The 20,367-nt window shown below is 51.0% G+C and overlaps 2 protein-coding genes across 10 annotated transcripts in view; one reads left to right on the top strand and one right to left on the bottom strand.

Moving 5' to 3' along the window:
- The window catches only part of GRIP2 (glutamate receptor interacting protein 2), a 105,451-nt gene extending 94,553 nt beyond the window's left edge, over positions 1-10,898 (top strand). For 3 of the 7 annotated variants that reach the window (XM_066244921.1, XM_066244920.1, XM_066244922.1), the window contains exons 20-25: positions 767-938; positions 2,573-2,678; positions 6,472-6,615; positions 7,939-8,085; positions 8,345-8,559; positions 8,957-9,025. In XM_066244921.1, coding sequence (XP_066101018.1) covers positions 767-938; positions 2,573-2,678; positions 6,472-6,615; positions 7,939-8,085; positions 8,345-8,527 — 752 coding nt within the window. In that variant the 3' untranslated portion in view covers positions 8,528-8,559; positions 8,957-9,025. Of the gene's footprint in view, positions 1-766; positions 939-2,293; positions 2,679-6,471; positions 6,616-7,938; positions 8,086-8,344; positions 8,560-8,956 lie in introns of those variants that run through there. The other 4 variants (XM_066244923.1, XM_066244924.1, XM_066244925.1 and 1 more) reach the window with 4 other exon arrangements.
- Positions 10,899-13,718: 2,820 nt separating this feature from the next.
- Positions 13,719-20,367, bottom strand: part of SLC6A6 (solute carrier family 6 member 6) — an 89,375-nt gene continuing 82,726 nt past the window's right edge. For all 3 annotated transcript variants that reach the window (XM_066245208.1, XM_066245210.1, XM_066245209.1), the window contains exon 14: positions 13,719-18,365. In XM_066245208.1, coding sequence (XP_066101305.1) covers positions 18,225-18,365 — 141 coding nt within the window. In that variant the 3' untranslated portion in view covers positions 13,719-18,224. The remainder of the gene's footprint in view (positions 18,366-20,367) is intronic.

Here is a 20,367-nt window from a genome sequence, read left to right as displayed (position 1 = left end):
CCGTGAGGTTAGAGACCGTGCATATCTTACTTCTGCTGTCTCTCCCATTCTAGCCTGATGCCCAGCATATAGAAGGTGCTCAATAAATGTTCATTGCATCCAATTAGAGGTGGGAAGGCAGAAACCCCTCCTACAAGACCCAACTTGGGGTGGAAACCTTCAAGGTGTCCTCCTAGGACACAAATTCCCCTGTCTACGCATGTTGAGACCCTTGGGTGACCTCAGGAGGAGCAGATGGTATTTGAGTCTGGTTGCTAGCCTCCTGACCCCTGTGAGCCAGAGCCAGAGCCAGAGGGACTCCCCAAGGACCCGCTCAGGGAACTAGTGGAGTGAGGACTCTAGGTGGCCTTAGGGGGCTCCCAGCCCTGGTCCTCGCTCTCTGGGTCACAGCTTCCGTCTTCAACACTTGGTTAGCATCTCTCAGCTCAACCCCAGGCAGGACCTTCAGAGCTCTCACAGGCAGGGAGAGAAGGATGGTCAAAATATTGAACCTCCCTCTCAGTCAGGGGGTCAGCCAAGCCAAGCCCAGTGGAGCCTGGAGCTGCAAGCATTAACTTTTCCTCCAGATGATCAGGATATCCAGGAGTTTCTGGGGTAAGGGTGGGTGGCAGGAACCCTCAGGGCACTCTGGGTATTTCTGCTGGCCCGGAGAGGGCAAAGACTTATTCAGAGTTACCCAGCACTGCTACAAGGGGACCAGGAAGGAGGAGGGAGGGCAAGCTAATGGCACAGAGGATGCAGCCGCCCCCTGGTCTCTACCTGCCAGGTTCCTACACTCCACAGATGACAGCCCGAGGTGTGACTCCCCAGGAGTGGCAGCCCAACCGGCTGAGAAGCAGCCCCCCACCCACTGAGCCCCGGAGGACGAGCTATACTCCAGCTCCTGCTGACGAGAGCTTCCCCAAGGAGGAGGAAGAGGATTGGGAGCCACCAACTAGGTCTGTGATGGGAACGCCATGAGGAAGAAGACAGTCATGGTTTCTTGGCTGGGGTGGGTGAGGGTAGCTAGTCCTTGTGCCAAAGTGGTGGAGACAAGGGAAGAGTCCTACCTGGCCCCCAAGGAGGAGCATCTCCTGGGAGAGGAGAGAAAACAGCAAGCAGACTGCCTCAGCCGGGCTGGAACGGTAGCAAAAGCATTCTGGGTGGAAGGTGCAGCAGGGAAGAGGTGGGGAGGTTGCAAACAGCCTGGCTTGTCCTTCCCAAGTCCGGTCTCCTCCTGCTCTCAGAGGAGTAGCGGCAGACTGAGAACCTGAACCCGGACCCTCCTAACTGAGCCCAGATTGCTTGATAGCCTTCTGCAAAGGCCTTGTAGGTCATGGCCACCAGCCCTGGGGTGTGGATATGGTGGTGGTTTTTGTAATGTTGACTTCGAAGGACTCAGCCTCTCCCCCTGAAGAAGGAGATGGGTCTGTGAAGGAGTGCTGTCCTTGTCTGGCCCTAGCCATCCCCTCCCTGTGTCTGTGCTTTGGGTCAAGTAGTTCCTTTGCTCAGAACACCTTTCCCTCTCCTCTTCTGGCCAACGTCTACTCATCCTTCAAAACCTAGCTCCAATTCCCCTGCCTCCGGGATGCTTCCCTGGCTTGTTCAGGCAGATGACATTCCTCCCTTTCTCTGCTGGTGCTCACAGCTGCTTGAGTGAAGCTTCCAGTGGGGCTGGCCACCTGTGTCTACCTGGTTAATTACCTGGATCATCTCTGTCTCTTCTACATGGCCCCCTAGCTCAGTGCCTGGCACCCAGTAGGTGCTTATGCACTTTGTGGTTGAATCCTCACCATCCTGCAGACAAGGACCACGCCTTATTCCCCTCCATAGTCCAATTGTTTGTACAATTGACTTAAATGGAAAGAATAGCTTTCAGCCTGTTTTCTCATGTTTAAAATGGGAAGAAAAGGAGGCAACTATTTCACGGCATTGTCCCTGAGGCTCCCTAGAGGAGAGCCTGTATGCCTTTGGGAGAAAGAAAGTGTTTCTGCAAACCACAGCACACTTTATAAGCAGCCAGGATTTTCACAACGGCAGATGGCTCTGTGAACTCTGAAACATGAAAATATGACTTGTTACCTCTCTAACGAGACTCAATTTTAGAGCTGATAATGGGCTTCTACAACCTGTGATGGAAGTTATGGGGCACAAATAAACTCCATCCTCTCCATCTGTCCTGCTGGCTCCTGCTCTGTCCCTGTCACCTTCCTACGATGCCGTGTGTCTGGGTGGGGGCCAGAAGCTGTCCTCTGGGGCTACACCATGGATCTCCTCTTTGTCTGTCTGTCTGTCCTTCCGTCTCTCTTCCCAGGCGTCCTGTGTCACCGCTCTCCACCCCGTCTCATCTGCCCCTGTTCTAACTGGCCACCGGCAGTCTTGGTCGCCCCTAACTGCATCTTCCCCCCATTCTGTGTCACCCACCACTGCCCCGGGGCCCCAGCACTGCCGAGGATGCCTGCCTGCCCGCCCACTCTCTGGCCCCTCAAGCCCATCGCTGATGGCTATTTAGAAGACTCCTCAGGCCCCAGCCTGCCTGCTGCCTGCCCACCCGCTCACCAGAAGTTGATGCTCTCTGGTTCCTACGTTACAGCCCGGCCCCCGGCCCTGCCCACAAGGAGGGCTTCTGGCGTGTGTTTGGGGAAGCCCTCGAAGACCTGGAGTCGTGTGGTCAGTCAGAACTACTGAGGGAACTGGAGGTAGGGCCGCCTGCCCTGCAGGCCTGTGGAGGGGCACCTGCATCTGGCCACACTGCTGTGTGTGCCTGTGGGAGGCAAGCATGTCGATGGGTTGTGCTCACGTGTAACATGTATGTGTGCACTCACCCTGCACCCTCTGTGTAAAGGTGTTTTCATACATGGGCAGACTGTGCATGGACATGTGTGCAAGTGACTGAGAGCATCGTGGTCGGCACATCAGGGTGTGTGCACATGTGTTCATGTCTGAGGTCATTGTGAATGCATTGGAACCATGTATGTATGCATGAATGTGAGCACGCTCATGCATGCACAAATGCTGAGTGTCTTTTCACATCATGTGTGTCTGAATGTGCACATTTGGATGTATAGGGACAGTTTTGACATTGTGTGTGCATGTGCCATATGTAGATGTGGTTGTGGGCATGCCCTGTGCAAGTGTGTGGATGTTGACATTATTTACAACACAGGAGATGAGGAGCCAGAGGAGCTGAAAGGCGAATTCTGTTTTGTGTGAGGTCAGCATTGCCCATGATGGGACATGCTGCCCAGGACCATCTAGGGAGGATCTGACTGGGTTACTTCTAAAACTCTTTCATACTCTGAGAGCAATCATTTAAATTTCTTCTGTTCTTTCACATTTTCCCTGTAGTGTGTTGGTAGTTGCTTTCTTTAATCTGTTTTCCAATTCACTAATTCTCTCCTTGGCTGTATTTAGTCAACTCTTTAACCTATTTCTTAAGTATTGTACTTCAATTTCTACATCTTTTATTTCTATAATTTCCCATTATTTTTCAACTCTTCACTGTCTTTTTTTAATGTCTCATCTTATTTTTCTGCATATTTTAAGCAGACTTATCTTAAAGCTTCTTTAGATGTCTTTTTTTTTCTAGGTCCTTGGGTGAAAATTCCTTTGTCTGTTGTATTGAGCAGGTGGACTTTGTATTTCATCGCTGTGCTTCTTTCAGCAGTGGTTTCTCCTGGAGGTGTGTCCCACACATGCTCTGTGTTGTTGAAGCATCTCCAAGGTGGAGCCTCATAGGTCTTTGCTGGGGCTTTGAACATCATCATTTCCAGATCAGTTTTTCACAGTAATTTCTCAGCTTGGTGTTTCTAGTACACTATTTATAGAAGGCAGATTCTGGCCCCATGCTTTTACAGTGGTCACATGAAGCTTTCTGGTTTCTCACAGGCGGTTTCCCCAGTCCTGGTGGTTCCTTCCTCCACCCTCATTCTGCCAGGCAGACATATCTGGTCCCCATTCAACAGGAGATGGCACTGCACCAGCTCTCTGCTCTGCCCTGAACGGGTACCCCAGCTCCTAACATGCATATCTGGTTCCCATAGGCCAAACGATTCTACTCCTGCTCATCCTCATTTTAATTTCTTGCTGTGAAAGTGTTTATTTTTAAATTTTAATTTATGACAAGATTTGGAGGGAGGTGTAAGCTTTCTACATCAGTTCAGTCTGCATCTTAATTGGAAGTCCCAGAATTCTATAATCCTAGGGGTCCAAGAGCCTATCCGATACCCCAATTTCATTTGTTAATGGTTCTATTACCCCAAGATTGTGTGTCTCTTTCCTTTTGGACCCTAGCTCTCCAGGAAAGTAATAACCAGTTGTAAGAGTTGAGAAAGGTGCCTCTGCCTCTTTGTTCAGTGTCCTCTCCCGTTCTCCTCTCTTCCCCACCCCCACCCCAACCTAACCCTCTGGCCCTAAGACGGTTGTTGTCATAATCTGCCTTTCCTTAGGACCTCTAAAAGGCCCAAACTTCCAGCCCCAATGTCAGATAGAACTTTGTATTAATAGTGGAAACTCAAATACTGTGTTGGGCAGGAGGAAAGAAATTTCTACGCTGGGAATACACCTCTGTGCCTAGCAAAATTTACAATATCACATGTAAGAAATATATCCTCAGGCCCTGGCTGGGTAGCTCAGTTGTTTAGAGCATTGTCCTGACACACTTAGGTTGAGGTTTTGATCCTTAATCAGGGCACATAAAAGAAACCACAAATGAATACATAATAAGTGGAACAACATATCGATATCTCTCTCTCTCTCTCTCTTCCTCTCTCTTTTTTTGTCTCCAAAATCAATACATTTTTAAAAAGTAATTCATCTTGGCCCTGGCCAGATGGCTTGGTTGGTTAGAGCATTGTCCCAAAACTCAGAGGTTGCCGGTTTGATTCCCCATCAGGTCACATACAGGAACAGATTAATATGTTCCTGTTTCTCTCTCTCTGAAAAAATCAATAAAATAAACATTGTGTGTGTGTGTGTGTGTGTGTGTGTGTGTGTGTGTGTGTAAGAGAAAGAGACAGAGACAGAGAGAGGGACATATAGGGACAGACAGACAGGAAGGGAGAGAGATGAGAAGCATAAATTTTTCGTTGTGGAACCTTAGTTGTTCATTGATTGCTTTCTCATATGTGCCTTGACTGGGGGGCTACAGCAGAGCGAGTGACCCCTTGCTCGAGCCAGTGACCTTGGGCTCAAGCTGGTGAGCTTTGCTCAAACCAAATGAACCCGAGCTCAAGCCGGCAACCTCTGGGTTTCGAACCCGGGTCCTCTGCATCCCAGTCTGACGCTCTATCCAATGTGCCACCGCCTGGTCAGGCAACACTTTTAAAAACTTTAAATAAAAAGTAATTCATCTTAATTATATATTAAAAAAGAAGTACATCTTCCCATTTCACCAACCCCCAAAGCCCCCTACTCCCATCTGTGGATTTCTGGGTCTGAACAGGAATAAGTTTCCCTCGGGGCCACAGACTTGCTTCTCTCCGCTTAGAGCACAGCCTTCACGACTCTGCCTGCCCCTCCCTTAGCACGCCTTCGACTCATCTCTGACACAAGTCCTAACTTTGCTCCTTCCGCCCTTCCCTGCTGCCACGATTCCTGTCCAGACCGCAGTCATCATCTGCTTGGACAATTACATGGTCCCTAACAGGTCTCCCTCTTGGCTTCCACACGTACCTCTGTAGTTCAGTCTCCACCCAGCAGCTGGACGAGGCTACTGTATCTACCAATCTGATCCTGCCCCCCCACACACACACACATAAATCCTCAGAGCATCCCCATTGCTGCTGCGATAAAGTGAACATTTCTCACTGTAGTCCACAGGGTATGCAGGATCAAGCCCTCGCCTCCCACCTCATCCCGTGCACCCCCTCCAGCCTTCTTTCAGATTCCTTATCACAGGGCTTTGTACATGCTGCCCTCCGCCTGCCAGGGATTCTCCTCTCTCCACCCCCCTTTCTTGCTCATCTCTTAGATCTCTGCTCTGGAAGCTTCCTTGACCCCTCACACTGGACCAGATCTATGGTCCTAGGTCCTCACCTTCCATGTACCTGGCCCCTGTGACTTTTACTGCCACATGTAATTTTATCTTATTTGTTTTTGCAATTAGCAAGGTAGCAATGTGGTTAAGACCCTTGACTTTGGAGCTAGACTTTGAGTTCAAATATTATTCTCTCTAAGCCTTAGTTTCCCCATCTGTAAAATGGAAAAAGAATAATAATAACAGTATTTGCTGGTCTCAAAATATCATAAAGAATAAAATGAGTTCTCTGTATAAAGTGCTCAGAACTGAGCCCAGCAGAGTTAGTGCTAATTCAGTGCCATGGTGCTTATTCTGTTTGCTAGTGTGACTGACCAATCCCGAGAGCCCTGGGAGGGCAGCGCCCCATCTATGCGCCTTACCATTGTGACCTTGAAGGCTGCCACATAGTAGGTGTACAAAGCTGCTGACTGAGAAGAGACTGAGTGTCTGAGTGAAGGGTTGTGTCCTCCCAGGCATCCATCATGACGGGCACTGTGCAGAGCGTGGCCGTCGAGGACAGGCCCGGCCACCATCCGTGGCGGAGGGGCCGGGAGGTGCGAGCTTCCCCCGAAGAGAGGCAGGAGCTGCTGCTGCCGACCCCCTTGGAGATGCACAAGGTGGGTGCTAGGGTGGGCGCAGGAGGCCTGGGCCTGTCCTGGTGCCATGAGGACGCAACATGGGCTCCAGATGGGCCCGCCCCTCTCTAGGTTTCATTCTCCTCCACCATGAAATGGGGATTTTGTGCTGATTTCCCAAAAGTCCTGTCACACACACACACACACACACACACACACACACACCCCTGTAATACACCCTGCGCTATTATTATTTTTCTTTCTTCTTTGTTTTTGTGTGTGTGTGTGACAGAGACAGAGAGGCAGAGAGAAGAATAGATAGGGACAGCCAGACAGGAAGGGAGAGAGATGAGAAGCATCAATTCTTTGTTGCAGCATCTTAGTTGTTTGTTAATTGCTTTCTCATATGTGCCTTGACTAGGGGGCTATAGCAGAGTGAGTGATCCCTTGCTCAAGCCAGTGACCTTGGGCTTTAAGCCAGCGACCAGGGGATCATGTCTATGATTCCATGCTCAAGCCAGCGACCCTGTGTTCAACCTGGATGAACCCGCATTCAAGCCGGCGACCTGGGGATTTTGAACCTGGGTGCTCTGTGTCTCAGTCCGACACTATCCAATGTGCTCTGCCTGGCCGAGCTATTTTTCTTTAAGTAGACTCACTCTTTTTCTTTAAGGTTTTATTTATTGCTTTTTCAGAGAGAAAAGAGGGGCGTAGGTGGTGAGCAGGAAGCATAAACTCATAGTAGTTGCTTCTCGTAAGTGCCTTGACTGGGCAAGCCCAGGGTTTCTAACCAGCGACTTCAGCATTCCAGGTCAATGCTTTATCCACTGCACCACCACACGTCAGGCTACACTCACTTTTCCCAACTTCAGTTATTGTGTATGTATATGTGTGTGTGTGCTTTCTATATATGTGTAGATATTACTAACTTAAAGCATTTTTGCCATCTATAGGTTATAATATATAAAAATAACACAGAGGGGAGGGGAAAAACCTCTCACCTGGTAGCGCTCAGAAGCCAGCTCTTTGGTAAACTGGGAGATGAGCAAGTGTTAGGGGTGGCGGAAACACATGGGCACCCCCCTGAGACCTCCTCCTGGATGGAGGCAAGAGGATGGAAAAGCACTGCCTCCCTCAGGGCCTCTGTTGTGACTGAGCGCTGTGGGCTGGGGACGGAGTCTGCTGGGATGTAGGAAGGGCAGGAGCTGCGCGGGCACAGGCAGAGCAGCACAGGGAGTGCAGCCGGGCAGAGGTCTGGTGCTGGGTCCCAGGGGTGTTGAATGCCAGACCACAGCATTCTAGCTACTGTAGGAAGCTGGGATCAAAGCTCAGCACCCCAGGGACCTTCTCCTCCTCTGCTCCCAGGTGACCCTGCACAGGGACCCTATGAGGAATGACTTTGGTTTCAGCGTCTCAGATGGCCTCCTGGAGAAGGGTATCTATGTCCACACTGTGCGCCCTGAAGGGCCCGCCCAACGTGGGGGCCTCCAGCCCTTTGACAGAGTCCTCCAGGTAATGCTGCAGCAGGGACACCTCAGATGGAGTGGTCTTTCCTAGCCCTGGGGTGGGAAAAAGAGCATGCACTTTTACCATGGCTAAGTGGCTTTGGGCAGGTGACCTCCCCTCCCTGAGCCCCAGCTTCTCCATCTGTAAAAAGGGCATGCCGACACTAGTTGTTATTAGTCACGTTAGGTTCAGTTATGCCGCAGTAACTAACAATCCCTGAATCTCAGTGGCTTAACACACAAGAACAATTATTTATTGCTTACAGTACGTGTCCACTGTGGACTTGTGTGAGCCTTGCTCCACCTGCGTTGATGGAGCTTCCGCCCTCTTGACATTGCTTCAGACTCCACAGCACAGGAAACCAGACTGGAAAAACCCATTTGGGTTTTTTTCCTGCCTTCACCTGTCACTCCCCTTCATGGCTTATTGGCCAGGACTAGTCATGTGACCACCAACTGCAAGGGAGACTGGGAAATGTAGGTGAGCAGATGGAAAGTTATGGGTGTCTTGACACAACCAGAAACAAGGCCTGGTCACAAAATTCTAGGCAGGAGGCTGAGTGTGTATATGTCTGTGTGTGTGTGTGTGTGTGTGTGTGCGCGCGCGCGTGCGCGCGCTCATTCATGTTAAAAAGGGAGAGAAGCAAGTGTCAGGGTTATGAAGGAAGTATTGGCAGCTCCCTAGGACTTTCTCTTTGATTAAACCCACCAGAAGTATTGAAAGAGTTAAATGAAAAATGACTTCCTCTGTGTGAGTGTTCTAGATTTACCGTGTCTGTGCTGGGGTGGGGCCCACATTTAGGAAATCCCACGATTCCCACCCCTTCAGCCCAGGCTGAGCTGATGCCAGTCTGCCCCCGTGGCTGTGCCCTGTGCAGGTCAACCACGTTCGCACACGGGACTTCGACTGCTGCCTGGCAGTGCCGCTCCTGGCTGAGGCAGGCGATGTGCTGGAGCTGATCATCAGCCGCAACCCGCTGGCACGGAGAAGCCAGACCCCGCGAGCACCAGGCCCCAGCAGCCCCCAGATGCTTTGAAGTCAGCATGATCCAGACACCCGAGGGCCACTTGAGTAGATCCTGGCTCCCACACCTGTAGCCGGGCTGGAGAAGTGGCCACCCACTCATCCATCTGTGCACCTGGCAGGCTCTGAGCAGTGGACAGGACCTTGTCTCTGTTCTTTGGTTGAGTGGAACTGGGGTTCTAGGCAGTGAGGGCCCTGCCCAGTTGGAGTGGCATCTAAGTCTTTCTGCACATTGGTCTCCAAGATGCCCAGGGGTGTCCGGCCCAATAGAGACAGGCTGCTCAGCTGAACAAAGAAGGGTCTGGAGGTGGCCCCAGGCCCCTTCAGGGCTTCCTGGGAAGGTTATCTGGTGTGGGAGAGCTCAGCTCAGTGGAGGGAGCACTTTCTCCCAGCAGAGCTATGGAGCTGGAATGAACGGCCACAGAGGAGAGAACTCCTCGTCACAGGAGGTGAGCAAGTGGGGGCTGGCTACCTCAGTGGGGTTATTGATTGAGGTGTGAGGCATCCAGTGATGCATCCGCACATGCTCAGAGGGTTCGTTTCCCCATAGGGGGAGCATTCAGGATGAGGCTTGGAGGGCCACTTTTAGCAGGAGGCTGATTGCCAGGAAGGATGCTGCTTGGGTAGGAGCCCACCTCCTTCTCCCAAATTCTGGTGTTTGGGGCTTGCTGGTCCTGAGACTCTGATTCGGAACATCCTCATTTAGAAGGTTCTGAGGTGGGGTGTCTGGAACCCAGGAAGCACCAGCCCTCAATGTGAAAGTCAGTTGATTCGTTTCAGTATCTCCGGTATGAAGCATCTGGATCTGAGACTGTGGTCCTGGGCCCGTTGGGCAGCTTTGTGCGTGTCAGGCTTTGGGCTCTTGGCCCCTTCTGCTTCTTTTGTAGGATGCAGAGTCGCTGACCAATCTGCATACACCCCTCTGTGCCCAGGTCCCTTCATAAGGAGGGAGTCACTTAGGGACAAAATTGGGGCTCCATCCACCTGTCATTCAGGGAAGATGGGAAGCCGTGGAAATATGATATATAAGCTGATGCAGCTACTCCCAATGTCCAACTGAGTGGAGCAGGAGGAAGAAGCAGAGACAGAGACAGACAGGAGAGAGATAGGCTAGAGAGATGGGCCATTCTCTCTCACACCTAATGGTGGCAGTGTTCAAAGTTGTCATTCAAGGAAGTCTCTTCCCACTTGAAATCCAGAAGCACCAGCATCTCTTAAAATCATTTTCCTCATTTTCCACAGACCATAAACCCTTTTGATTTTGAGAAGGGCATGGGGCCTCCAACCGGTGGTCTGGGTGTGGCCCCTGGGGTGGAGATGGACAGGCAGGATGCAGCCCGGTCTGGGGCTTTGCCTTGCCTTCACCCAGCTCTTACTGGGAGGGTGGGGGTCTCAGGGAAACGGGCCACCGCTCCCACTTGCACCCTCCTCCACCTTTGTACCCTGGAGGCCCGAAAAACCTTCTTCCACTCAAGAGACCAGATAGGGAGTCAAGAGACCTGTTCTTTGTTCCCTGAGTTGCCGTTGGATGGCTGTGTGACTCCCTCTGAGTCTGATGCCCCTTCTGTACAATCAAGGTGTGGACAGTCTCTGAGCAGGTACAGGTCTCCCTGTCCACTGTGGCCCCTTGGCACCCTGCCCACACTCTCCCTAAGGGTCTGCCTCCCCTTCCTTCCCCTCACCCTTCCCTGGAGAGCCCTTCATGCCCTGGCTGGACTGCCCAGCGCCTCTACTATCTTGGATTCCTATGTGAACATCCACCCCTGAGTGAAAGGGCACTGCCCACTCATTACAGGGGCACCAAGCAAAAGCCAAGAACCCTCAGCTTAGGATGTGGGGGTACAGCAGAGACATGGCCACTCCCAGTCTCAACCATATGACCTTAGGGAAGTGGCTCAGCCTCTCTGGACCTCTGTCATGTGACAGAGCTGGAGAGAACACATTCTCAGGGCTTCTTGGCTTTGGCAAGCTGCCTTGGACTGCAGGAGGAAAGGTGCACCCTAACTCTGATAACTGCTCCCCTCTTTCCACGGGCTGAGGCCTCTACCACCCTCTCTCCCCCACCCATGTATGCAACAAGGCCTGGAGGCCCCCACAGGCCTCCTAGCTGTGGCCCGTCTTCTCATATGCAATATTTCTTCTGGCTTCTCCTGGGGAATCGTTCATCCCAGACTTGATGTTTCCCGACACCCGTCCCCAGTGAGTGTCCTGCCTGCCTATGCATTTTCGGTACAGCCCTTGCACCATGCCCCCTTCACCCCTAAAAGCTGTATTTTTCTCTGGCTGAGATGAGAGCATATACCTTGTAAAGTATTTTTCTACATGGGGTTTCTTAGGGCTCTTGGGAAGCACCACTAGCCAAGGGGCTATACTGCAAAGGTCATTCAGGGTCTGTCCAGGCCCTGTGTAAATCTGTCTGTCCCACCAGGGGCTACAGTGACTTGGGAGTTGGGGTGCTGTTGGGCTGATTTGGACTTTTTAAAATAAAATTATTTAAATGCACCTAGAGTTGAGTGTCTACTTGTTTTTAATTGACTTTAGAGAGAAGGGGAGAGACAGAAACAGACTCTGATCTGTTCCAGTATGTGCTCTGACCAGGGATTGAATCCACAACATTCACATTTTGGGGTGACACTAAACAACTGAGCTATCTGGATAGGGCTTTTTGATTTTTTTTAAATCATAAGCTGGCAAGAGTTAAGAGTCAGCTTCTGTTTGGATCTTGTGACATTTCACCTGCTTTTGATTAATTCATTAATTAATTCATTCAAAAAGTCTGCTGTGTACGATGCATCATTCTAGCTCCTGGGAGGACAAGAGAACAAGACAGATGAAGTCCTGTCTGCATGGAACTTATATTCTAGTGACAGACAGACAATTGACAAGTGAAAAAAATCATAGAGAATTCTTGCAGGAGGAAGAAAGAGCAAAGAAAACAAAACAGTGATGGGGATAGTAACTGGGGTGGGGGACCTTTAGTCACGGGGTCAGGAAGGGCTTTGCTGAAAAGGTGACTCTTCTGCCAAGATCTTAAGGACTGAGTCAGCCCTGTGGAGACATGGAGGAAGCATGTCCCAGGCAGAGGGCACAGCATGTTAAAAGGCCTGAGCTGGGAATGAGCTTGACCTGTTCAAAGGAAGAGAAAGGAGGCGTGGAAGGGAGTGGGGTTAGAGGCTAGACTGAAGGCTGCAGAACCCAGTTATGAAGGCTTGTGTAGGGACTATGGATTTTATTCTCTATACAGGGAAGTCACTGCGGCTGGAAAGTGGGGGATCAGCTGCCTGGGTGGCGAAGGGGCCAGAAGGGCTGCCTGGTGGCAGCGTATGAGGTTGGATGAGTCCAGGGGGTGTGCTGGGCCCCCCCTGGGCAAGTAACAGCTCTGTGTGAACAGAGGAAGAGCTTCCCATCAGCTATGCCAGATGGAGGGAACTCCCCATCTCAGGAGGGGTGTAAGCAAGGCTGGACCACACTGATTGCATTTATGTGGCTGGGCTAAGCAAACTGGGGGCTGTAGTGTTGTACAGGGCACACTGCTGGTTTTTCAAGAGCAGCAGCGCTGGTCCTACAGCCTGGCTGCTCCCAACAGCTTTCAGAGGTGGCTCTATTACAACCCAACATTACAGATGAGGAAATGAGGCACAGAGAGCTCAAATAACTTGTCCAAGGCCACACAGGTAATAAGGGGTGGAGCCAGGATTTGAACAAAAGGCTGATAGAAAAATAGGGGGGAAGGGAGATTCAAACATTGTCTATAAATAATGAAATACTGAGAAAGATTCCTTTGGTGTGGGAAGTTGGGGAAGGGACCCAGCAGGTCCCCCTGACCTTGGCCACTCACAAAGAGTGATGAGGCCAGTGAGCTAGAAGGCTGCCCAAAACATCAACCCTCTCCTGACCTGTTTCCCATCTAGAATAGTGTGTCCCCATCTAAGGCTGAGGATCTCTGTGCCAACCACTGACCTCTTGGGGTCCTGAGTGTCCTCCCCTGAGGTCCCAATGTGCATACCTCCAGATGCCACTTACCCATCTTCTAGCAGCCCCGCAGCCTCACTCTTGGCTTTGGCAATCAGAGGCCTGCTGGGATGGCATGGGAGCAGGCTTTAGTGACTGCACCCAGTGGGAGGCAGAGTGGGCTGGAAGAAGGCAGTGACCTCAGGTTAGTGCCCCCTCCCCATACCCCTTTCCTGAGCTAGGAAAGAAGGAAAGGAAGCCAGAGTAGGCAAGGGCCTGCAGCATTATGAGCACCACCTCTAATCATCCCTGAACCCTCTAAAGGGGGTGGTGGTTTATTCCAGATGGGAAAACTGAGGCTCCGGAGACTGTGTGAGATCCCCCTCCCCCAGCTGCACGGGGCTATGTGTGCGCAGGTGAGCTTCACTCGGCAGCACCTGTAGAGCAGCTAGAGCAGACCCAGGAGTCAGGGGACATGGGTGCAAATGGACTTTCAGACTTGCTGCGTGCCCTCAACAAGCCACATCCCATCGGGAAGCCTCCTGCCTCTGTGACTCCAACCTTGGGTAATACCTTTGAGGGGCACCCTGGACAGGACCCTCTGTGAACCCTAAAGCACTTGCCAAAGAAAAAAAACAGCCTCATTAAAATAGAATCCACATGTGTTGGATTTAAAAAGGAAATGTTTATTTTCATGTTATAAGGTGATTACAAACTCCTCTAAAAAAAAAGCAAAGATGAATTTAAAATATTGATATACATATTTATCTAAAAAGCAAAAGAAAAAAGGAAAAACCCTGCCAAATACAGGGATTCATATCATAAAACATTTATACACAAAAGCTTGTATGTTGCAAGACTGAATTATACACCAAGGATCTTATTCAAATACAAATGTTCCTCCTCAGAAGAGTCTCTCATTGGTTGTTGTTGTTGTTGTTGTTTACAAAAGTTTAAAATATCTTAAAAATATTTTGAAGTTAAAAAAAAAAGTCCTGATGAGCCAGACATGTTTGTGGAAGGAGGTAAGACCCCGCTCTCAGCTTTCTCTTGTGCTAGACAGTCACAGTTGGTGAGGATGTGAAAATTAATTGGGTAAAAAATAATAATAATGGAGCTAACATCTCAGTTTGAAGCCAAATGTATCACAAGATGCTCCATCCCTCAGGGACCTCATCAGAGACAGGTCTGTAGTGACACCCACAGAGAACAATGAAACAGCTTCCTATTACAGTAGGATGCATTCCTAGAGGAAGGGCCCCGCATTCCTCTCCAATTTTGATCTCTGGGTTTTGTTTTGTGGCTTTGTGCTTGCTACATTTTTGCACAGTGGTATTTATAACATCCACGTGGAGAGCCCAGCTTGGAGTTGCCTGACCTTGGGTCTGAGGGCTGGGAGGCCCTCTAGCCACCTAGCGGGGCTTTCTCTTGGGTCCTTTCCTGGCTTGTGTCTAAGGTGTAAATCGAAGGGAGGCATCTCCATCTTCAGTACTAAATGCCCAGAACATCCCCACCTAGAGGGGCAGTGTTGCGAAGGTGGCTGGGCCACCGCGTGGTCAGACCTGGTGACACAGAAACGCCTGGTGCTAGGCCTTGCTGGGGTCTGGGGTGAGACCAGAGGTACAGAGAGGGAGCGGTGTGCCACCCAGAGAGACCAGAAGCCAAGGCCACTTCCTGATGCCTGGGAATGTCCTAGGTAGCAGTCTCAGGCTGAGTCCTGCTGAAAGGTTCTGCCTCTTGCACACCAACTGGCTTCTTTGGGCCTCAGTTTCCTCACGTGCAGAAGCTCACAGAGGGCTGCTGGGTGCGGGGCCAGGGTGAAGAGGGGCTGCCTCTCCTTCTGGAGATCCGAGTCACGGCTCGGAGACCAGCTGGCCCGAGAATGGCTGGGAGTCCCAGAGTGGCATGTCCTGCTCACCCTGTCCCTGAACGCTGGGGATGGAGTTTCCTTTTTCCTAGAGGCTCATCTTTGGTCTTCAGGGAGAACTCTGGGGAGCTGCACTCCCCACACACACCTCAGAGGACCCCCAGCTGGAACTGACTGCAGACAGCCTCATTCCACTCCCGCCTGCTGTGCCAAAGGCCCTCCCGCAGGCCAGGCCTCAACTTCCCCCTTTTACAACAGTGCTGATTGGGGGGCTGGAAGCCTCTCCATCACTGACCATGTGGCTCCACTTCAGGGGCTAATGGGGCCCAGGCCCAGCTTGGTGAAACATCCCCCTGGTGAGATTTATCCTGGGGTCATTACCCATTTCTGTATCCTACAAAAATTCTTTAAACACCTCCCTTGCATCCCCTTCCAGATCTGCCTGAACTATGGGCAGGCACCAGACTTTGTGACCCATCCCGGACAGGGAGTGCAGAGTGGGCCTTCCCCTTCTCCCGAGACAGGCAGACAGGAGTCAGGAGTGCCAATGACAGTTTCCTTTACGTGGAGATATAGAAGAGTAGCGCATCATTACACATTGTACTCATAGAGCCAAGTTCTGCGGATACACCAGAGCTAGGGGATTTAGACAAAAGGGTTGCAATTGGAGACAGGTGCCCGGGGAGACTTGAGGAATGGGCGTGGCGAAAGTGGCTGACCTTCCAACCAGGTGGGACCTGGGGCTTGGTCTGCATGTGTCTTTGGTCTAGAATTTGGTCTGGGAATCTTATAAGAGGAGGCCTTCCTTGGGCCATTTCCAGAATGTTGCAATTTGCCTGCCACTCTGTGCCTTTCATTGGGGGATCTGAGCCCCAGAGGGGAGATGTATCTAGCCTGAAATGACAGATGCCCAGGTAGCCACACAGCTTGCCAAGCCCTCCTCACTCCCAAACATCACCTGTCCCCAGTCACCGACAGCGGTTAGTTTACTCTAGTTCCGTAAGACAGAGAAAAACAGGTCACATTACTACTCAGTAAAATTAGGGGGGAAAAACAATAAAATCAAATCAGACAGCGGCAACCATAAATACATAAAGAAACAGGAACACATTAGAACTGTGAACAGTTTGGAATAGGTGTTGTTTGGCAGAGTATGTCTATACTTTGGAAACAGCGAAATGTGAAAGTTTACCAAAGGCAAGGGGTTCAGAACTGCCTCTGCCCTTTGGGAGGGGGACACCAAAGGCTCCTCCCTCTCTGATTTAGGGAGGGGTTCCAGGATTCAGAGCCCCTGCTCTGAAAACCTGAACTGGACTTCACCCTCCACTAACCCCCTCTACCCACTAGGCAGACACGGCTGGTTTGTGACGTTTCGGTTTAGTTTAGACTCTGAACTTGGAAGTGACTTTAAATGGCACAGTTTAGGTTCAAATGGGGGCCAGGGTGGAGGTGTGTCCATACTTGGGTTACTAAAGGTGGAGTACCTTCTCTCTGGTTTGGAGAGGACACTGCTCTTGGTTGAGCCAGTTCTGGGGTGCCAGCCCCCTGAACAACACAACTTCCTAGAAAACGCTCCCTCACTGCCTCCCCTCAGTCCTCACATAGTGCGTACCTGACACCAGCTATTGCAGGGGTTGGGAAATGAAGTTTTATTATCTCTCAGGGTCTACCAAATGTTGCACTGTGGCTGAACTGGGAGGAGAGTTTTGGGAGCACTTCACCGGATTTAAATATTCAGTGAAACTCCAAAGACACTCAGTACTCCCTGCAAGGAGCCGCATGGCCCTGAGCTGGGATCTTTAACAAGAGCTTGTCAGGAGATTCTCAGCCACTGGGAGATGAGGGTGGAGAGATGAGGGGAAAAAAGCACCCCTCCCCACCACTGGGCCCCCCAAACCCTGGGCCCCACATCCTTTGGTCCACTTGCTCACCCCTCATCCCTCATCAAATACATGATGCTTCCCTCCTACCGGCAGCTTTGACAGATGGGGAATGAACAGAACCTTACAGAACCCCACTGAAATGCAACAGTCCCAGGTGTGGGAGGTTCAGAGCCCTGAGACTGCCGGCTCCTCCTGGGCCGGCCTCAGTCTTTGCCTACCTGGGGAGCCCCCGGAAGGATGGCAGCTGGGCAGTCAGCCTCACAAGGGCTCCCGAGCCCCCGAGCCCCATCTTCACCACCCACTTTGGATGACTGCTTCAAATAGTCCATCTCACTATCCACCATTGATCTCAAATTAAAAGGTAGAGTTTTGTTCCTGGTACAATGGTTTCTACTGCTCAGACTTTTGCTATAGGGCAGGGGTCGGGAACCTTTCTGGCTGAGAGAGCCATGAACGCCACATATTTTAAAATGTAATTCCATGAGAGCCATACAAGGACCCGTGTATGTTACGCATTATCCAATAAAAATTTGGTGTTGTCCCGGAGGACAGCTGTGATTGGCTCCAGCCACCCACAACCATGAACATGAGTGGAAGGAAATGAATGGATTGTAATACATGAGAATGTTTTATATTTTTAACATTATTATTTTTTTTATTAAAGATTTGTCTGCGAGCCAGATGCAGCCATCAAAAGAGCCACATCTGGCTCGCGAGCCATAGGTTCCCGACCCCTGCTATAGGGCCTCACCTGTCAGCTTTAAGTTAGTGCCTTTGTTTGAGGGGTTGGTTCATTATTTTGGCATCTCTCTTTTTGGCTACAATTGTAATGAGGCGTCTCCTCACAGCCCTCCTTTCCCCAGCTCCTGTGGGTCTGACCAGTGAGTGGGATCCTCTCCCTGCCCTCTGCTTCTGCTTGAACCAGGTTTTGGAGGTACTACACCTTTAAAATGGGTCTGCTGTCCCAGGAAAATTCCACCGTGTGTTTTCGGGGGCAGAACTTCCTGCCAGCTACACAAGCACCGAAGAATTGCTTTTGAAAATGAGATCTATTGCTGGCAAGAAGATCAATTCAAGTGGTAAAAGTGTATGACAATCTCTAAGTGTATATATAATTACATGTAAAAAAAAAATACAAAGAAAAATTTACCAGTTCCCATAAAATACATCTAATTCAGTATGAAAGCTCTGCCTTGCCCCGGACTTCTGCCCACGGGGGTTTTTGTACAAAATATCCCCAAATAAAACAAAATACACATACACACGACACCACACATACACACACGCACACGCACACACAGTAATATTTTCTGTGACAATTAAAAAAAAATCCTAGTGCAAATATAAAGCTCTGTAAACCTGGTCCTATGAGAATCTAATGTTAGTAAACAGCAGGAAAGCAGCCCCGTCGACCCAGGAGCTCACATCATGGTCTCCACTATGATGTGGGTCGGTTTCATGAGAGCGCCGTTCATGGCCGAGCGGGAGCTGTAGGGCGTGGCCCCCTCTCGCTCCACAGCCCAGCGATTGGGTTCCCTCGGGGTCAGCAAGTACTTGAGTCTCTGGAGAAGGAAGGGGACAGGAGTGGGCGGAAGCCAGACAGTCTGGTTCCCTTCCGCCACAGCCTTCTACCCGCTCTGGGTCCAGCCCGTGTGCTGTTTGGCATTTCACAAACCACTGCCCTCTCTGGACCTCTGTCTGTCCACTGGCAGATAAAGAAGTTGAACTAAGGTCCCTCCAATCTCCCAGCTGGTTGCCCCTTGGTGGACAGCGTGAGGGAAAGAGCCCTCCCCAAGGACACTGAGAAACCAGTGGCAGACTGGGACAGGGACGCAGGGCTCCTGCCTCCAGCCCACCTCTGTTCAGTGTCCACACAGAAACTGACATAGAAAGCAGTTGTGAACAAGATGTTCCCTACCTAGGCATTTGGGTTAGGTATATTGTAATTTTTCAAAGCTGCTCATTAAAAGCTACAGTTCACTTGAAAATCCAGATTTCCATCTTCTCTTTAAAAAGTGCAAGGTCTGGCAACCTCAGGCCCATGTCCCCTCTCAGTAACGACTGGCCAGAGCTGAGTGCACTGCTGCCGCCATAGATTTCCATCGCCTCCTCCAGTTCACCTGGGCCTGCCCCGTGGCTTCCCGCACCTGGGTTTCCCACCTGGTCCCGGGGGACAGGCTGGAGGCCCAAGGTAAGGGGTGAAGGGTAGGATGCCAGCAGGAAGGGCACCCTGCTCTCCTTCCATCGCTCCACCCGTCTGCACACCTGTACAATGGGGTGTGCACACAGCAGGCGGAACAAGAAGCTAATGGCCCTGGACAGCCACCTGTTTATGTGGGGGATGAGACGCAGCTGGACTCCTCCCAGGCTGGAGACCCGGGCGTGTAGAACCTGGCTCCCAGAGATACTCATGGCTGGGAGAACACCTAGGCAGCCTGCACAGGGGCAGCCCCAGGGTGCACACGGCAAAGACAGAAGGCTGGCGACCCACCTGCCTTCAGGGGGGGGGGGGTTAGGTCTGAAGGTAAGGAAGGGGTCAAGTTTGGGCTGGGGTGGATTCCTCACCCCCTCCTTCCTCCTCCCACACCAACCCCACTCTGACTAAACTTCTAAACTGGGGCTGAAACAATGTTTTAAAATTAGATTTTGAGGGCCTGACCTGTGGTGGCACAGTGGATAAAGCATTAGCCTAGAACACTGAGGTCGCAGGTTCAAAACCCTGGGCTTGCCTGGTCAAGGCACATATGGGAGTTGATATTTCCTGCTCCTCCCCCTTCTCTCTTCTCACCCTCTCCTCTCTAAAATGACTAAATAAAAAATTTCAAAAAAATATTAGATTTTGAAGGAAGGAAACAAGTTAGTGACCCGTTGGGTGTCCTTGTGTCCCCTCCCCCACACACACACCATGTAACTGAACTATATAAGTGCTGTAGACACTGACCAATCAGAACAGACATCCAAGCCCCTCTGCTATGTATCCAATTAGCCCTTTAGTTCCTGGATGGTAGGGACATTCTGGAAATTACTGGGGAGGGCCTGGGTTGGCACAGGGTATATGTAGGGGGACCTGCAGGGCTCAGGGCAAGAGCCTTTGTCTGTATGTCCCCAGGCTCAGTATTTCAATAGTTAACAAATGCCAGGGCCATTCAGCCTTCTGGCTGGACACTAGGGTCCTTCCCTGTGCGCTCTGAAAATACAGTGAGCCCCACATGCTGCAGGAACACCCAGGGCCATGCCTCATGTTCTCCTCCCTGGCACACCCCTGCCTACTTCCTCTGTCTCAAGAAGGCTGGTCCCTTTCTGCCCAGCCTCCCCCCCCCCAACACCTCCAGGCAATTCCCCTGTCCACAAGGAAACCCACCCAGCCCAAGGGGGAGCCAGGGCCCCAGGACATCCTGGCTCCAGATTTTTTAAGAGAATAACAATAAAAAAAAGCCCAGAACAAAACAGTGCACTCTTGGAGCCCATCCAAGCCCAAAGGTTAAGGGAGATTCTAAGAAAAGGATTTCTTGGAAAGAGCCCTGGTTTTCACCAGGCCTGGAATCTACAGTATTGTCAGAGGAA

This window comes from Saccopteryx bilineata, chromosome 10 (assembly GCF_036850765.1).
Source record: "Saccopteryx bilineata isolate mSacBil1 chromosome 10, mSacBil1_pri_phased_curated, whole genome shotgun sequence".
Taxonomy (NCBI): Eukaryota; Metazoa; Chordata; class Mammalia; order Chiroptera; family Emballonuridae; genus Saccopteryx; species Saccopteryx bilineata.
The sequence above is the reverse complement of the archived record's forward strand: the minus strand, read 5'-3'. Positions and strand labels throughout refer to the sequence as shown.